The sequence below is a fragment of the Odocoileus virginianus genome, chromosome 16 (genome assembly GCF_023699985.2).
Source record: "Odocoileus virginianus isolate 20LAN1187 ecotype Illinois chromosome 16, Ovbor_1.2, whole genome shotgun sequence".
Lineage (NCBI taxonomy): Eukaryota > Metazoa > Chordata > Mammalia > Artiodactyla > Cervidae > Odocoileus > Odocoileus virginianus.
Genome location: NC_069689.1, coordinates 1496827 through 1512477, shown reverse-complemented (window position 1 = coordinate 1512477; position 15651 = coordinate 1496827). Strand labels below are relative to the sequence as shown.

Here is a 15651-nt window from a genome sequence, read left to right as displayed (position 1 = left end):
TCTGCTGGAGAGGTCCAGAAGTAGTTCTCACCTTCCAGACCATGGTGAGCAAGGAGACAGTTTACGGGGGTACTGAGGCCAGTGCCCAGCACAGAGCAGCACGTGGCAGCCATTCAGTGGCCGCTGTTGTGCACTCAGGCCCAGCCCTGACATCCACCCACTGGGTGGCCTTAGAGGGCTCGTCCAATCAGTTTTCTCACTCATGTAGTGGGGTAATGGTATTCCTGGTCCCGCCTGTCTCTAGGGCTGCTCGGAGGCTGGTAATCCCAGCTGCTCCTTACTGGGCCCTTGGCTATGTGCAGGCACTGTCCTGCTGACGTGTTTGGCACATAGACCCTCCCACAGCCATCTGGAATTCCTGTTATAAATGGAGAAGCGGAAGCATGGCAACGTTGAGTAACATCCCGAAGACAAGCAGGTGTAGAGTGGATTTGCACTCAGGCTCAGCCACGCAGATCCTGCCTCTGAGTGGTGAAGGGAAAGGGGCTTTGTGTCTGGGGGGCAGCAGTGCTGTGTGCCGGAGCCTCAAGATACCCTCACCCAGAGCACTCCTTCCAATGGCAGCCAAGGGACTAAGTCAGCCCAGAAGAGGCCTCAGGTACCTCCAGGCGCCAGCCAGCCCCCAGCTCCTACCTCAGGCATCAGCCATTTGCCTCCCCACCAGATGTAGCCCAGACCCTGGGTACCACTCACACCAGTCTGCTACACTGCACCTCCCTCACTGGGCCCTATTTCCCAGTCTGTGAAATGATGTTGATTATCTCTTGCATATTGGGTGGTTGTGAAACACTGGCCATCCGTTGTCCACCATGGTACCACTTGCCCCGGGGGTGGTAGATGCGCCAGATGCTGGGAGATCCAGGCACAGTGGGGACTTGAATGCCTTTCCCAGGCAGAACCAGACCTCAGAAGACAAAGGGTTGCACAGGGTCTCTAAACAGCTCTCCAGAGCACCTGATGCTTGAATGTGTGATGAAGGCTGTGGAATGATTTTGCCAGCCCCTTGAGGTTCCCTGGTGGCTTCCCTGGTGGCTCAGAGGATAAAGCATCTGCCTGCAATGCAGGAGACCCAGGTTCGATCCCTGGGTTGGGAAGATCCCCTGGAGAAGGAAATGGCAACCCACTCCAGTATTCTTGCCTGGAGAATCCCATGGACAGAGGAGCCTGGCGGGCTACAGTCCACAGGGTCGCAAAGAGCCGGACACGACTGAGCCACTTCACTTTCACTTTCACTCTGAGGTTCCCTGAGGCCCACAAGGCTCAGGGACAATTGAGGGAACCTGGAGTGCCCCAAACTGAAAAAGGGCCAGACCCACGGAGGCTTGAGGATGGGATCAAAGGAGCAGGTGGTGGGAAGGCAGAAGACTGGGGAAGATGAGCCAAAGGTCCAGTGCTAACCTAGGACCATGGAGGGCACACAGTCCCAGTGCCAGGGACCAGGGGCTCCGCAGGACCCACAGCAATGTTTGTAGCCAGGTGGACAAAAAGGAGCAAAACACCAAAAAGCAAAAGAAAATAAAGACAAAATCAAAATGAATAAAATTTAATTAAATATCTACACAACAAGACATTGTCAAGTAATAAACTGAACCCAACTCAAGTAGCTATATATGAATGACCTTTAATGAGGAATGCAGGCAAAATTTCATATGAGTGATAGGATCAGGGATTCAGCATCTAAAATTCAAAGTGCCAGAGGTCTGCCTAGGGTCTTCAAATGTGCCACCCCAAAACTTACATGCCTCCCTGAGGAAAGGAGGGTCCCAAGATTGATTTCAGATTACTTTTCTATTGGGTGGGTTAATGAGAAAGCAAAAGGGAAATTCAGGTCATTACAGAAAAATGAAGTGATGTTCCTCGCACATGTTCATTTGTAAATGGAGACCCTGAGTCACTGCAGACCTCACTGTGCAATGCCGCCCTCAGCCTCTTCATCCCTGGGGGGCTGGTGGGAGTCACCCCACCCTCAAAGTCCCTGCACATTTCAGCAGTTAGTTTGCCAGCCTCCCATTCTTTCACACCTCTGGAGCTAAGATCTGCCAACCCCTCTGGAGTTAATCAAGGTGACTTTAGGGAGTGAGGCCAGAGAGCTGGGTTCAAGTCTAACCCCACCCCTGACCCACTGTGTGATCCTAGCCAGGTCGCATCCTCCCTCGGGCCAAGCCTCAGTCTTTGTCTGTGAAATGGCATAACTGCCTACCAGGGCTGCCATGTGGACCAAGGAGGACGCAACTGTGTGAGACACTGCTTTTTAAACAGACTAGACTGCATCGGGGTTTGACTAACCAAACAAAACCAAAGGAAAAAAGCTTTGCCAAAGCCCGGAGCGGGGTTTCACAATCAGCCCTTCTGAGCTATATCTGGGGGAGGTGAATTTTTATGCTTCCTCATGGTCTTTTTGCCAAGGCCTCACCATCTCTTCTTGCCCCAAGCAGCAGAGAGAGGGATCAGAGCCGCAGTGGTGGGGAAGCAGGTTGGGGTGGGTTGGGGTGGGTGAGGGAGCCAAGCCGGCTTGGCTCCTGGAGGCCTGAGTCAGCAGGCGGGCAGGCAGGGCGGGCCCAGTCCTTGCAGGCTTGGGGAGGAGATGGTGCAGGAATGTTCCTCCCGCCCAGGCCTGGGACTTGCCCACCACATCCTGGCTCTTAGATGCGAGATGCCTGGAGCTTTGTTGAGTGGGTTCAGCCAGGGGCCTTCAGAGGCAGCCTGGCCCCAGGGACCGCCCAGAAGTGGCCAAGGCCAGGCCACAGAGCCTACTGGGAACTGGTCTCTGACCCCAGAGCATACCCCATCCCTGCTGGGTGATATAGCCAGGTTTCCCATCTGTGCAATGAGGAATTGAACTTGATGGTGTCAGATAATGAAGGATCCAGACTGGTTCCCCCAGGAGGTGATGCAGGCCGAGTCTATGAGCATCTATGTGTATGACACCTTCGCTATGTGCATGTGTGACTTTGTGGCCATGCATGTCTTGAGTGTGTGTACCACTGGGTGAGTCCTGTGTGCACAGGACTATGGTGGGGCTAGAGTGACAAAGTGGCTGAGACAGACAACATGCATGTAGGTGTGGGCAAGTGTGGACGTGGCTGGGAAGGTGTGACTGTGTGGCACTGTGGCTGGGAGTGCAGGTGTGTCAGCATGTGACCATGCATATGTGTGTGTGTGTGTGTGTGGAGCCAGGTGTGACCTGTGTGCCCGTGGGCAGGTTGGGTGGCTCTATCTGCTTTGGGTTGGGCAACCGTGTCTGTGACCAGACCTGGCTCTGCTACAGCCGTGGCCCAGCAGTGGCCCTGTGGTCCATGGCCCTCCTGTGCCCAGGAGGCAACAGGATGCGGGATCACAGAGCCATCCCCATTCCCCAACTGCCATATGAGGCCACAAAGCAGACTCCTTCCCCAGGCTGGGCCAAGACTGGGGCTCGGGGTCCCCTGCCCCCCACCTCCAGGTCCTGGTAGCTGCCCAGGGCAGAAAGAGAGGCCTTGTTTTCCACCCTCCTCCCAAGGGAGGAAACTGGAGGCAGCTGGGCCCAGCTCAGTCTGGAACATCTGCCTGGCGTGTGACTGAAGCCGGCCAGCAGGCCCAGCCACCACCAGACTGGTCCCCATGCACACTGGTCCCCCAGCCCTTGCTGAAAGAGGCTGGCTAGCCCAGATCAATCTCAAATTCCCCAGCACCCCGACCCAAACTGAGAGAAGGGCTGTGACATCCCCGCTTCCACTACACAGATGTCTGTCCCAGCCTAGAGACCTCAGAGGCTTGGCCTGTCCTTCCCTTCCCTTACCTCACATCTTGATACTTTTCCTAGGTGCAGCCCCTCCTGAGAAACATGTCAGACCAGATCCCCTCACCCTGAGGACAGAAGGTGTGGGAGGTGGTCCCTCCTCTCGAGAGACACAAGAGGTGACGCTATTACCAGGGCAGGAAGCATGAACAGGGGACTCTCCAGGCACTGGTGTTAACAGCATTCCCATCACTCAACACAGATGAGCCCTGGGAAGACCACCCCCTCACCCCCACCTCTCCTTACTGCAGAAGGCTGCCTAGAGGTTGAAGCTGAGAAGAGGTTAAGGGTGGGAAGGTCCTCGGATGGTTTGGAAAATGGAAGAAGGAGGGCAGGGAGGAGAGGGGAAAATTCCACAGAAAGTCCCAAATCTGACCTAATTTTGACCCAGGGCCAGGGGCCCATTCCAGAAGTTCCTCTGAGGACGCTCTGCTGGATCTGGGAGCCTTTACTGCCTCTACCCTGCTGTACCTGCTGCCCCTTATTCCATCTCACTGCCGTGAGCTCCCGCAGCCCCCAGCCCAGCTAAAGCCTCCCCTGATGCCCGGACCCCAGCAGCCCTCCCTCCACCCAGTCCCCACTGCCCCCAAGAGGACCTTGACCTCCCAGCCCTCCTCTTTCCCGTGTGCAAACAGATTCTTGTCCACCCTGCCTAGGACACGCCCAAGGGCACAGCTGGGGGGGTCCACCTCAGTTTCCAACCAGGAAGCCACTCAGGGCTGGGCACCCTGGACTGGACGGCCCCTGGGAAGGACACAGGGTCTGAGTCCCACCCCCTCTCCTGGACTGGGCTTTCCTGGGGGCAAGGCTGGGATATGGCCTCCTGGGGAGATGAAGCCCCTGTCGACTAGACTGTCCCTTCCTCATGTGACCCTCAGTCCTGGATCACAGAGCAGCACAGCCAAACCCCTGGCAGGACTCCACCTATTTGAGAAAAGAGGAGAGTGAGGTCTAGGAAGGGTCTGCGTTGAGCTGGGGTCCATGGTCACCCAGAGGTCTCCAGCTAGCCCCAACCACCTGCACTGCCCTCTCCCCACCAACTTTTGAGGTTCTGGGGTGAATGCTGTGCCCATCACCACCTCAGAATCTGGTCCAGCTGCTCCCAGGGACAACTAGAGCTCCATCCTTCCCTCCACCCTCATCCCCCCTGGGATCCAAATAAGGAGTCATACTTTTGTTATCGTAATTGGAAAAGGTTTATCAAGAAAACAAGAAAGAATGAAGATTGAAGCAGCAGCAGCCAGAAATAGCCATGACCTCCCGGGAGGGCCAGCAGTGGCGTCTGTCAGTTTCTGACCATACCCCGGCCTGGGGGTGTGGGAAGAGCTCCCTTGAGGATGTAAACATGAGTGGGAGACAGCACAATCCCACCAGGACCTGGATGGCATCACAGTGAGCCTGGTGATGGGCAGGTGGGCCCAGGATCCCTGGGGCGATGAGTAAGCTGGCCCCTGGGAGCCGGAGATCCAAGCCTGCCCGGAGTGTGAGAGCTACAGCTGGTGAACTCAAATACCCAGTAACTTGTGGGTGTGCCCTCCAGGCAGGTACCACCAAAATCCTGCGGTCTGTGGCTTGTCACAGCACCTTGAGCTCAGGGCAAAGATGCTGCGTGGTCCCTAGCCAGGGAGTGAGGGGGCTCAGCTGGTGAAGGGGGAGTCAGGAGGGAGCTGGCCTGCAGCCCCTGCTGCGGGGTGGCGGGGAGCAGGGCAGGGACAGGGGCATGGGAGCCAGGCAGATCCCCACCCTCTGTCACACAAGGGGACACACCAAGGGGGCACCAAACTTGCTGGGAAAAGATAAAGGAGAGGAGAAGAGGTGTTTCTATGCCTCCACAGCTTTGTCCAGGCTGTTCTTCTCTGAATGCCTTCCCCGTCCACTGTCCCGACTTACTGTCTGGCAGGTTCTTGTCATCTTTCAAGACACACTGCTCCCACGTCACCTGCTCCATGGAGTCATCCCTGACCGGCAGAACGAGTGGTCCCTTCCACGAGCTTCCAGAAGCCCCTTCCTTACCATCGATCATACTGTATTGCCCCCGCCTGCTTCTGTGTCTGACCCCCCACTTCAACTGGGGACAAGAGCAGGCGTGTCGCAGCCCTGGATGCCCAGTGTCTGACCTGGGGCCACAGCAGGCCCGCGTGTCTACCGAACAAATGAGAGGGAAGTGGCCAGGTGGGCATGCGCTAAAGGCTCCAGGGGAAGCTAAGACCCCAGCCTGGCCTCAAGTGACTGACCAGCAGCCCAGGCCTGGGCCTGGAGGGCTCCTGGCCCTGTTCTCATCCCCGCTGTGCCCCCAACTCTAAGGGGTGGGGGACTTTCCCAGGGATATTCATGACTCCTCCAAAGGCCACCCCCAACTCCCCACCCTCCAGGCACTGCTGGCATGGGAAGGCCCCGGGGGCGGGGCCACACGGTCAGAGGCTGTCATACATGCGCAGCGTCTTCTCCAGCTGCTGGCTGACCCGCTGGTAGAACAGGATCTGCTGGCGCAGGTAGTTCTGCATCATGTGCTTGAAGTCGAGCTCGCGGCGCTGGTGGAAGTGGTTCATCTCGGCCTGCAGGGCAAAGCCCACCACGCGGCAGCGCCGGCGGATGCCGTCAGCCTCCTCCTGCGCCATGCGGCCCTCGTCACTCATGCGCTGGCTCTCCTTCACCTTGGCGAAGGCGCCTGGCACGGGCAGAGCGGAGGACAAGGGCGGTTAGGGCTCCGGTCGCTCCCATTCGCTCCCTAACCCTGCCCTGAGACCCTTCAAGGGCAGACAGCACCCTCACTGGCTCAACTCGGGCCCCCCTCCTGGACTCCAGACCCATGGTGCAGCCACTTGATGTCTCCACCAGGATGTCCCCCGAACCCTCACCATCAGCATGTCCTAAACCAGATGTACCCTCTTCCCTCCAAACCTGAGGCACCACCAGCAGCGTGCACCTGACCGGTCACAACCCTGCGAGCTGTACTGACTTCTGCGACCAGGCTGTCCCCATCCACCAGAGGCCTCATCACCCCTCACACTGGTTCCCCACTCAGCTCAGATAGCACCTTCTCCAGGAAGCCTTCTGGGTGGTCCCAGTGCATCAGTGCATCTCCACGCTCTCAGGTGTCCTGGGCTTCCCTCTACCACAGCTCTTCCCTCTCTGTGGTTTTTCTGACTGCATCTCTCCAGGTATGAGCTCAATGTCTCTAGCACCTAGAACAAAGCCTAGCCCACGCAGATTCTGACACGTGTCTGCTAAACTGATCTCACTGGACTGCTACAACAGGCCCCCCACGGGTCTCCCCACTTCAGTCCGAACCTCTGAGAGGTTCTCTATGGCACCTGACCAGCAGCCAAGCTGGCACCCATAGCTCCAGGTCTCCTCTGGCTTCCTTCTGGCCTGCAGAGCAAGGTCCCCCGTTCTCCTGGCCTGGGAAGCCCTCTGGGAGTTGACCCCTGCACCTGTTCCGCACTGACCCCATATTCATCAAACTCACCCTTTCTCTCCTACCTCCCTATCTCTGCCTCCTGGATCCTTATATATAATTCAAGGCTCTGATCAGGTGCCACTCCCACATGGAGCATCCTTCTCCCTGCCCCCATCACACTACTGATTCTAAAACAGAGGCTGAAAGGCCACCTGGAGTTTTCCTTTGTGTGTGTCTTACATATAAGCTCTGCTCCCTCCTCACCCCAGTCCCCAGGGGACTAGAGGAGGCCAATGTCATAACCAGGTGACAGATGGTGAGTCAGGGGATGAACCTGCAGAAGGGACCCAATTTGGAAGAACCTGAGTGAATCAACAAGCAGCTGATGAAACGATTTCAGTTCTGAATTATTGGGCACTTGGCTGATGCTGCGCTGAAGCCAGTGGGCAGTTGCTGAGCTGGGGAGGCAGTCTGCCTGTGCCTAGCAAGGCACTCCTCTCAGGGCTATAGGGAATCCACCGTGTGAAGGAGAGTATGAAGGTGGGCAGGCTTGGCACAGAGGACAGCATGCTCCTGGAGCGCTTCAAAAGCACATGAGTGACAGGCTTGTTTTACATGCTTCCCACCTCCTCCTTAAGGGGGCCTCTCAGGGACCTTTGAAACACAGTCTGTTTACTCTCAAGTTGTTCAATGCATTCAGGACACATTTACTGTGCATTTATTATGTGCTGGAAATAACTCTGCCTTTAGAAGGAGCAGTACCCACGGAAGGCGGCAAGTGTGTGGCTAATCAGCAAATAGCGCCATTTCGGGCAGCCCGACTCACATTGACAACACTTCCAGGACTGCTCACACAGCACCCAAAAGAACTCCGCAGTGTCCAGCTCCCAGCCCACTCAGTCCTTGCAGCACCTTCCTTGAACCACCTCTTCTTGCCTCTTGTTTCATCCTTATTGATTCATTCAGATTCTTCCAAATTGGGTCCCTTCCCCAGGTTGATCGCCCAGACCTGGGCAGAAGGAGAGGGATTGACCATGGGACCAAGATGAGACCCCCATGAGAGGCCTCAGAGCTGGAGCGGCCTTAGAGGACAGCTGTCCAGCCCCCACCCCCACGGCCACCTTCACCTCCACCACCATGCCAGTATTCTTCAGAGGAAACTCAGGCCCTGGTGAGAAAGGACTTGTCCAGGGGCTCCCAGCCTCCTTCCTGCCCACAAAGTGCGGGATATCTGGCCCCGAGGGAGCCTTGCAGAGCGGGGAGTGGATACCACTTCTAGTGCAGGGAGCCCAGGTCAGGTCCTCCAGGCACATACGTGAGACATCCAGACAATGGACTCGGGAATTTGAGAAGGTCCCAAGGGGTAGAAAGAACCAGAAGAAGAAAGGTAGAAAATAGCTGGACAAAGAAACTAGAGTTAGGCTTCAGCAAAGGAAACATACCAGCCTGGATTCCACCTTCCTGAGAAAGTCTGGGTGCGGTGGCGGTGGACCTGCATTTGAGAAGCTATTTAAGCCCTTAAACAGCCCATGGCCTTGGGCTTCCCTGGTAGCTCAAATGGTAAAGAATGCACCTGCAACTCGGGAGACCTAGGTTTGATCCCTGGGTTGAGACGATCCCCTGGAGAAGGGAATGGTTACCCACTCCAGTATTCTTGCCTGGAGAATCCTATGGACAGGAGTCTGGTGGGTTACAAAGTCCATGGGGTCACAAAGTGTCAGACATAACTGAGCGACTAAGCACAAGCCCATGGCTCTAAAGGAAGGAAACTGAGGCCCAGATAATAGGAATGAATCTATTGCAATTGCTAGGTATCCACAGACAGGCAGGGAGCCAGGGATGGGGGGCAAAGGCTATGGGGGCCAGAGGAGGTCCCACCCTGCTCTCTGTCACCCTCCACCCTGTGACTCAGATGTGGGACTGGTACCAGCTAACACTAACGCACCCCAGAGACAAACTGGGAGTCAGGGCCTGGGCCAGTCCCCCCTCACACCACCACATTCCACCTAGGACTCACCCTGAGAGCTGAGGATCCTAGGCACCTCCTGCCCTGGCAGTTGTCCTGTAGACCGGATCCCAGAAATAGGGACGGGAAGGTTGGAGTTTCAGATCCCCAGGGTCTCAGGCATGTTCCCTAAAGTCCCACCTGAATCCATCTTGTCCCTACCCTAGGTTGAGGGCAGGAGGTCTGGGTCCTAATCCACTGTGTCACCTCCAACAAGGACTGCAGGTCTCCCCACTGTCACACGGGACAGGTTGGACTACATATGATGCTGCTGACAGCTGCTTAGGGCAATATAGCACTTTAGAGTTTCCACATCAGTAAAATGGGATTATGATGGTACTCGCCTTCTAGTTAAGAGCAGAGGTTTAATTGAACTAATACGTTTAAAGCACTTGGGATAGAGCCTGACAAGATAAGAGCTCCAGATGCTATGTGTAGCTAGGTGCAAACTGCTCTTCAGTCACACCACCCAGCTGGTGGTGGCTTAGGGCCATATGATTCTTTGTTCATGGGAGCCTAGGAGGAGAGGCAGAAGGAGAGTTAGGTGATGGCCCAGAGCACAGAGACTAAACCCACCTGTTCCCCCAGGGTAGAACTTGGTCCTGCAAGGGCCACTTTGCCTTGGCCAACCTGTGAGCACCATGACCCCTCCATGCATGCTGTGTGGTCCAGGGCCTGCCTCTAGTCGACAGAGGATGCCAGCTGAGTTGGTGAGAGAGTACCCAACTCCTTCCCTGGTCCTTCCCCTTCTGGCTCGTCTTCCCCAGGCACCACCCCTCAGGGACCTCCCTGTCCCATCTGTCTGGCACAGCGGCAACAGCCTGGCTGTATAGTTAGAGACACTGGGGTTCCAATCCCTGCTCTGATGATCAGCCCCCCTCACTGCCCCTCATCTAGAACACATGGACCCACACTGACCTCCGTGGTTTGTGACGAGTCCTAGGACAGAGTCCTGCCCTGGCTGGCTCTCAGGCAGGGGCCCTGAACAGTCACTGTTTCCCCTTGCTGTCCCAGGTTAACTATTATCAAGACTCTCTTTTCCCCTCACAAGATTGCCCTGGTTTGGATGATAAATCACATGGTTACCCTTCTCCCTTTAGGAGAAACCCCTGAACTGAGCTCCAGGGACCAGGCTGGTGGGCAGACCAGGCTGGTGGGCTTCAACTCTGCACCAAATGGGTTCCATGATCCATTTTCCTAAGCTTTCTCAGGGGAGGAAATTCAATCAGGGTCACCTCAAAGACAACATTTGTCCAAATTCTGGTCTCCTAAACCCTACCAGGCCTCCTGTCTCCTTCCTTGCAAAGCCTCTCCCACATGCTCACCATGTTTTAGAGTGTATGAACAGGCTGACAGCATCCTGGGCACCCAGGCCCCAACTTTCCTGCTCCTCCCTCTGTGAAAGGTCTCTATCCACAGGGCCACCATGGGACCTCTTCTCCCCGCAGCAGGCTGTAGTTCTCCAAAGCCTGCCCGAGTCTGTCTCAGCCAGATTCAAGCCCCACTCCCTAACCACTGTAGTACCTGCCATACACAGGGCTGGGAGTGGTGGTACAGAGCCTAGAAAGTGGAAGAGTAAGCCCCAAAGCCCTTGGCCGAATGGGGAGGCATCCTCTGGGTAAGGGAAGGTGGGTGCGGCCTCTGTCTGAGGTTGAATACATCACCCCCAGAGGACCACTGGCCCCTCATCTTAGCCTCCAGTGGAAACTCAGAAGTGGCCTCTCTCAGCTCTGTCCCCCCGATCCAGGGTCAGAAAGGCCAGACTGCCTTTACTCCCTCCTGCTCTAATGGGAGCCTGGGAGCCCGGAGTACAGGGTTGCCTTCCCGCCCCCAGCTCTGCCCTGGGTGGAGGGTCCCCAGACACGCATGGGAGCAGCTGTTTCATCACTGTGCTCCTGCTCACCTTTCTCTTGCTGCCCACACAGGAACACGCCACCCAAGGAGCTGGTTGAACCAGCTTTCCCAGGCCGTAGTGCAGCAGTGAGCGTGGCTCTACTTCCGCACAAGGCGACACCTGCCCCAGTGGGCCAGCTGGCCCCAGCCACCACCCCTGCCCTGTCCCTGCCCAGAACTCAGAGCCGAAACTAAGGCATCACTCTGTCCTTGACCAGACCCTTCCCAGGACTCTCCCCAACCCCACTCCCTTGAAGGCCTGAGAGCTCACAGTGTCCACTCTATGTTACAGATTGAGGAACTAATGCCCAGAGAGGGGAAGGCACTGCCCAGGGACACACAGCAAATTGGGGGCAGAGCCAAGACCAGAACTCAGGTCATGTCTCCTGAAGCTGAAAGAAGAGAAGGAGGAAGAAAGGAACGTGGAGAAGAAAAAAAAAAAAAGCAGGAGAAGGAGGAAGAGACAGACAGTAAGGGGAGAAAAGAGTCTAGAAGCTGGAGAAGGTTTAGAAGTTAACCTCCTAAAGATGGTTGGATGGCATCACTGACTCAATGGACATGAGTCTGAGCAAACTCTGGGAGACAGAGAAGGACAGGCAAGCCCAGCGTGCTGCAGTCCACAGGGTTGCAAAGAATCGGACACAACTTAGTGACTGAACAACAACAACAAAAGGAGAACAAGGCTGGTTTGCTACCAGCGACCAAGGTAGGGCGGTGATGTTTGCTGTTCCCCAGGCTCAGTGCAGAGCCGGCTTCCTGACCCCGCCCAGAGGAAAACTCTCCACCAAGCCAGGCCTGACCTCAGGGCTCAGGGGCCTGGGAGCCAGCCCCACGCCCTGCAGACGTTCTTCCTGAGTTACCAAGCAGCCCTGGGGAGGACCACACCTCCCTCCTGCCCTGCCTGTAGTCCGCAAGGCTCAGCCACCTGCCGGGTCAGCTCCTGACTCAGGGGCTCAGGCAAGAAGAGAAGCCAGGATCAGGAAGAGGGAATCGGATGGACCATGTGGGTAGTGCCCTGGACCCCCGGTTTCTCCTTCAGCCCAGTCCGGGTGCCCCTCGGTGACCCGGCTATGAGTCACTTCCCTGGCAGTTCCTTGAGAGCCCCGCAGTAACAGGGACCCATCCTGTCCCTCCCCTAGGGAGGAGACCGTGAGAACTGAACACACGGCTGAGCTTGGGAGGTGGCCAAAAACCATGTGTCCTTGGGGAGGTGCAAAAGGAAGGGACAGTCCCAGCGAGGCCACGGACTCCTTGTGCAAGCCACCCTTCTGTGGACACAGCTCCTTCGTCTGCAAAATGGGGACAGCCTCCCCTCCTGAACACAGATAGGGAGGAAGCTCACAGATAGGATGTGCAGCCATGAGAACAGTCTCTGAACTTGCAAAGGCAGGGAGGTGAGCTGGTGACAAGCGGGAAGATAGGCTACGCTCTGTGCTCTCGTTATCTGGGTCTGTGTCCATGTCCCCCATAAGCCTGTGGGCTCCTCAAGGGCAAGGCCTGGGCCCTGGTCAGCTCCGTGTTCCCAGAACCCAACCTAATAACTTGGAGGACTCGCTATATAGTGAGTAAATGAGACAGAAACAGAGAAAATGAATGAATGAATGAATGAATGAGTGAGTGAATGAATGAACAGACAAGAAGGTAAACAGTGAACTCCATGAGGACAGGGACAAGACCTGCCCATAAATATCCTGTACCTAGAATAGCACCTGTCATCTGCTAGGTGCTCAACACCCTTGCTGAATGAACGAATGAGACAGGGACTGAAAGACTAGCTGAGCCACTCTGCCCCATCTAGGCCATCTTCACAGCCCCTGTGCCCTGCAGAGCACAGACGCTGTCAGGGTCTCCAACCCACACTGGCCCTTACCTTTCTGCAGGTGGATGATGTCAGGGAAGTTGGAGAGCAGGCCCTGGTAGAGAGACAGTGTATCGAGCATCCGGAAGAGGTCATTCTTGGGCTGCTCAGCGAACATCTCACCAACCATTTCATAGGTTCGGCCCGTGTGAGAAATGGCGCTGTTGAGGGCCTCAGAGCTGAAGGGGGGGTCCATCTGGAAGGCGTGGCTAATGGCCTGGAAGGCATTGCCCAGCTTCTGGAATTCCTTGCGGAAGCCCCCCACATGCTTGCGCACCAGCTCTGAGGCCACTGTGCTGAGCTGCAGGACGCTGTCGTCCATTTTCTTGCTGAAAGCTTTGAAGGTGTCTACGCGGTCCTCCACGTCCTGCAGGTCCTGGTGCTCCGTGGGGATCTGAAAGGTGAGCAGGAAGCTGGCGCCCACCATCTCGTCCTTCTCGGCCCGGCGTTTGCCCATCTTCCACTGCTTGTCATCCAGGCAGCTGAGGAAATGCTGGAAACCCTCATACTGGGACAGCACAGGGTGGCTGGTCATGTGGTCCATCCAGAGGATAAGCCGCCGCTTCCGCTTCTCAATGAAGTCCTCCTCAAAGCGACCTGTGGCCTGCTTCTCCGGGAGGTGAGGCACTGAAATGACAGTGAATTTGTGCAACAAGCGGTTGTAGAGCCAGTCGAAGTGTTTGTAGCGCCGGTAGACAGGTGAGCTGGCGTGAGTGGGTGTGAGCTTGTAGGAGATGTAGCTTTTGATGCCCTTGAATTTGGTCTGTTTGGTGGGGTCCTCCACGGAGCAGGAAAATGGGTGGGGGTTGGCCTTCCACTGGGGGCCACGAGGGCCCATTTCAATGGAGTATGTCTCAGCGATCTTGGCCATCATGGGCACATCGCCCAGGATGAAGGCCTCCACACCAGAGCGCACGAAGCAGGAGAAGCGGTTGAGGTTGCGCCCCACCACGCTGCCTCGCTTGGCAGATGCCAGGCTGTCCTGCCGCTCCAGCAGCGGCTTGGGCCGGAAGGCCATGTGTTGGCTGGGATAGGCACCAGGGTAGGAGAGGTTGAGCGGAGGGTGCCCGTTGGTGCCCAGCCCACCAGCCCGTGGCTCCTCCACCACCGTGCATCCATCATCCCAGTCATCCCAGTCATCGTCATCATCCTCCTCTAAACTACCCTGGTTTGACAGGAAGCCACCACTCCTGGAAGTGTTGGAGCTGTCATACAAGCTCACCTGGGTGCCCAGAGAGCCTGCGGGGCTGCCGGAGTAGTCGGCATGGTTGGAGCCAGTGTCAGAACGGAGGATCTCCACATAAGAGGCAGGGAAGAGCCCGGTCTCCCCACGGCTGTTCTGGCCCTGCAGCCAGCCATCCAGCGAGGTCTCGCTGAAGATGACCAGGTCCTCGTCCTGCCAGATGCTGATCTCCTCCTTGTTCTCGCTGCGGAAGTCATAGAGGGCTCGCCCTTTGAGTGCCATGTCTGGGCCGGTGGTAGAGAACGATGAGGAGAGAGTCCTGTCCAGAACTGAGGACACTTGTTAGGGTGTCTGAGGATGCACGAGCAGCTCAAGGCCGGCCACAGCCCTCAGTCTCAGTCCTTACTGCGGGGTCTGAGCACCCACAGAAGGTATCCAGCCTCCCTCTCTTCAAAGCAATGTCCACGGCCCAGAATCGGCCCTACCAGGTCTGCCGGCACATGCCTGTGAGCGGGGAGGGCTCATGTCCCTGGTCTTCCTCCCTTCCTTCCGCAGTCCCTGCACGGGAGAGTCTCTCCTCCTCCCACTCCTAGAAGAAAAGTCAAGTGACTAGGAGAAAACCAGCCCTGAGCAGGCAAAATTGGACACTCTCCGCTGAAACAATGTTCTAAAATAGAAGAGAATCACTCGGAAACCACCGTCCCAGAAACTCCAGCAGCTCTGGCTCCCAGCTCCTTCTGGCTCCTCCAGCCTGGGCCTCTGGAGGCTCTCACATTCCTCTGCAGATCTCCTTCCTCCTTCCTCCTCCTCTTCCTGGGCCACTGGGTTTTCAAAAATCCAGAAAATCCAAGAGGGGCAAGGAGAAAAGCGGCAGCCTCCTGAGTCGAATCCAGGGGTGGATGTGTCCGGCTTCACAACAAGCCAGGCCGGGAAAACAAGGACTGAGGCTTACACAACAGGCCGGCCAACTCTGCGACCCGGCGGCCCGGCCCGGCCCGGCCCCCAGCCCCCAGCCGGCTCGGGTGCCCTCTCCCCGCCCCCAAGCGGCCAGCCCCCACCCGGGGGAAAGGAGGGGACGCGACGAGGCGCTCAGGCGACTCCTGGCCACTAGCTGAGTGGCCTCTTTTGTTTGCTAATTCCTCAGCAGTTTCTGAGCCTGAAGATGACCCTGATCTGAGTCCAAGGACCCCCGTCCAAAGGTAATCCCCTTGGAAACCGGCCCCAGCGCGCCGGACGTAGACCCCTCACCCCTCGCGTGCACGCACACACTCAACAGGAGTTTGGAGAGTGAGCTCGGAAAGGTGATGGTGCGGCCGGCCGTCTGTCCAGCCGTCTGTCCGTCCGTCCTCTGCTCTGCCCTGCGGGATCCCGCCGGTGGGCGGCGGGCTGCGCCCCGAGCCCGCGTTCTTCTCTAGCGTTCGCGGCTCCTCGGCGCCTCCAGCGAGAAGCCAGATCCAAAACAACAGAAAAAAAGGCGATTCCGGGAGGTGGCGTCCCGAGGAAGGAGGGAATAGCCGGCGGAGGGACGGGGGGG

The 15651-nt window shown here is 56.9% G+C and overlaps 1 protein-coding gene and 1 non-coding gene across 2 annotated transcripts; one reads left to right on the top strand and one right to left on the bottom strand.

The window, feature by feature from the left end:
- The first annotated feature begins 1022 nt into the window (after window positions 1-1022).
- On the top strand, window positions 1023-1094 carry TRNAC-GCA (transfer RNA cysteine (anticodon GCA)). The gene has a single exon. It is a non-coding gene; the product is annotated as a tRNA-Cys (tRNA).
- A 3856-nt stretch (window positions 1095-4950) lies between these two features.
- On the bottom strand, window positions 4951-15651 carry SNX33 (sorting nexin 33). Its single transcript, XM_020873643.2, has 2 exons — window positions 12947-15651; window positions 4951-6446 (listed from the first exon to the last, which is right to left on the bottom strand). The coding sequence occupies exons 1-2, from the start codon at window positions 14397-14399 to the stop codon at window positions 6193-6195; spliced, it is 1707 nt and encodes a 568-aa protein (XP_020729302.2). The 5' UTR covers window positions 14400-15651; the 3' UTR covers window positions 4951-6192.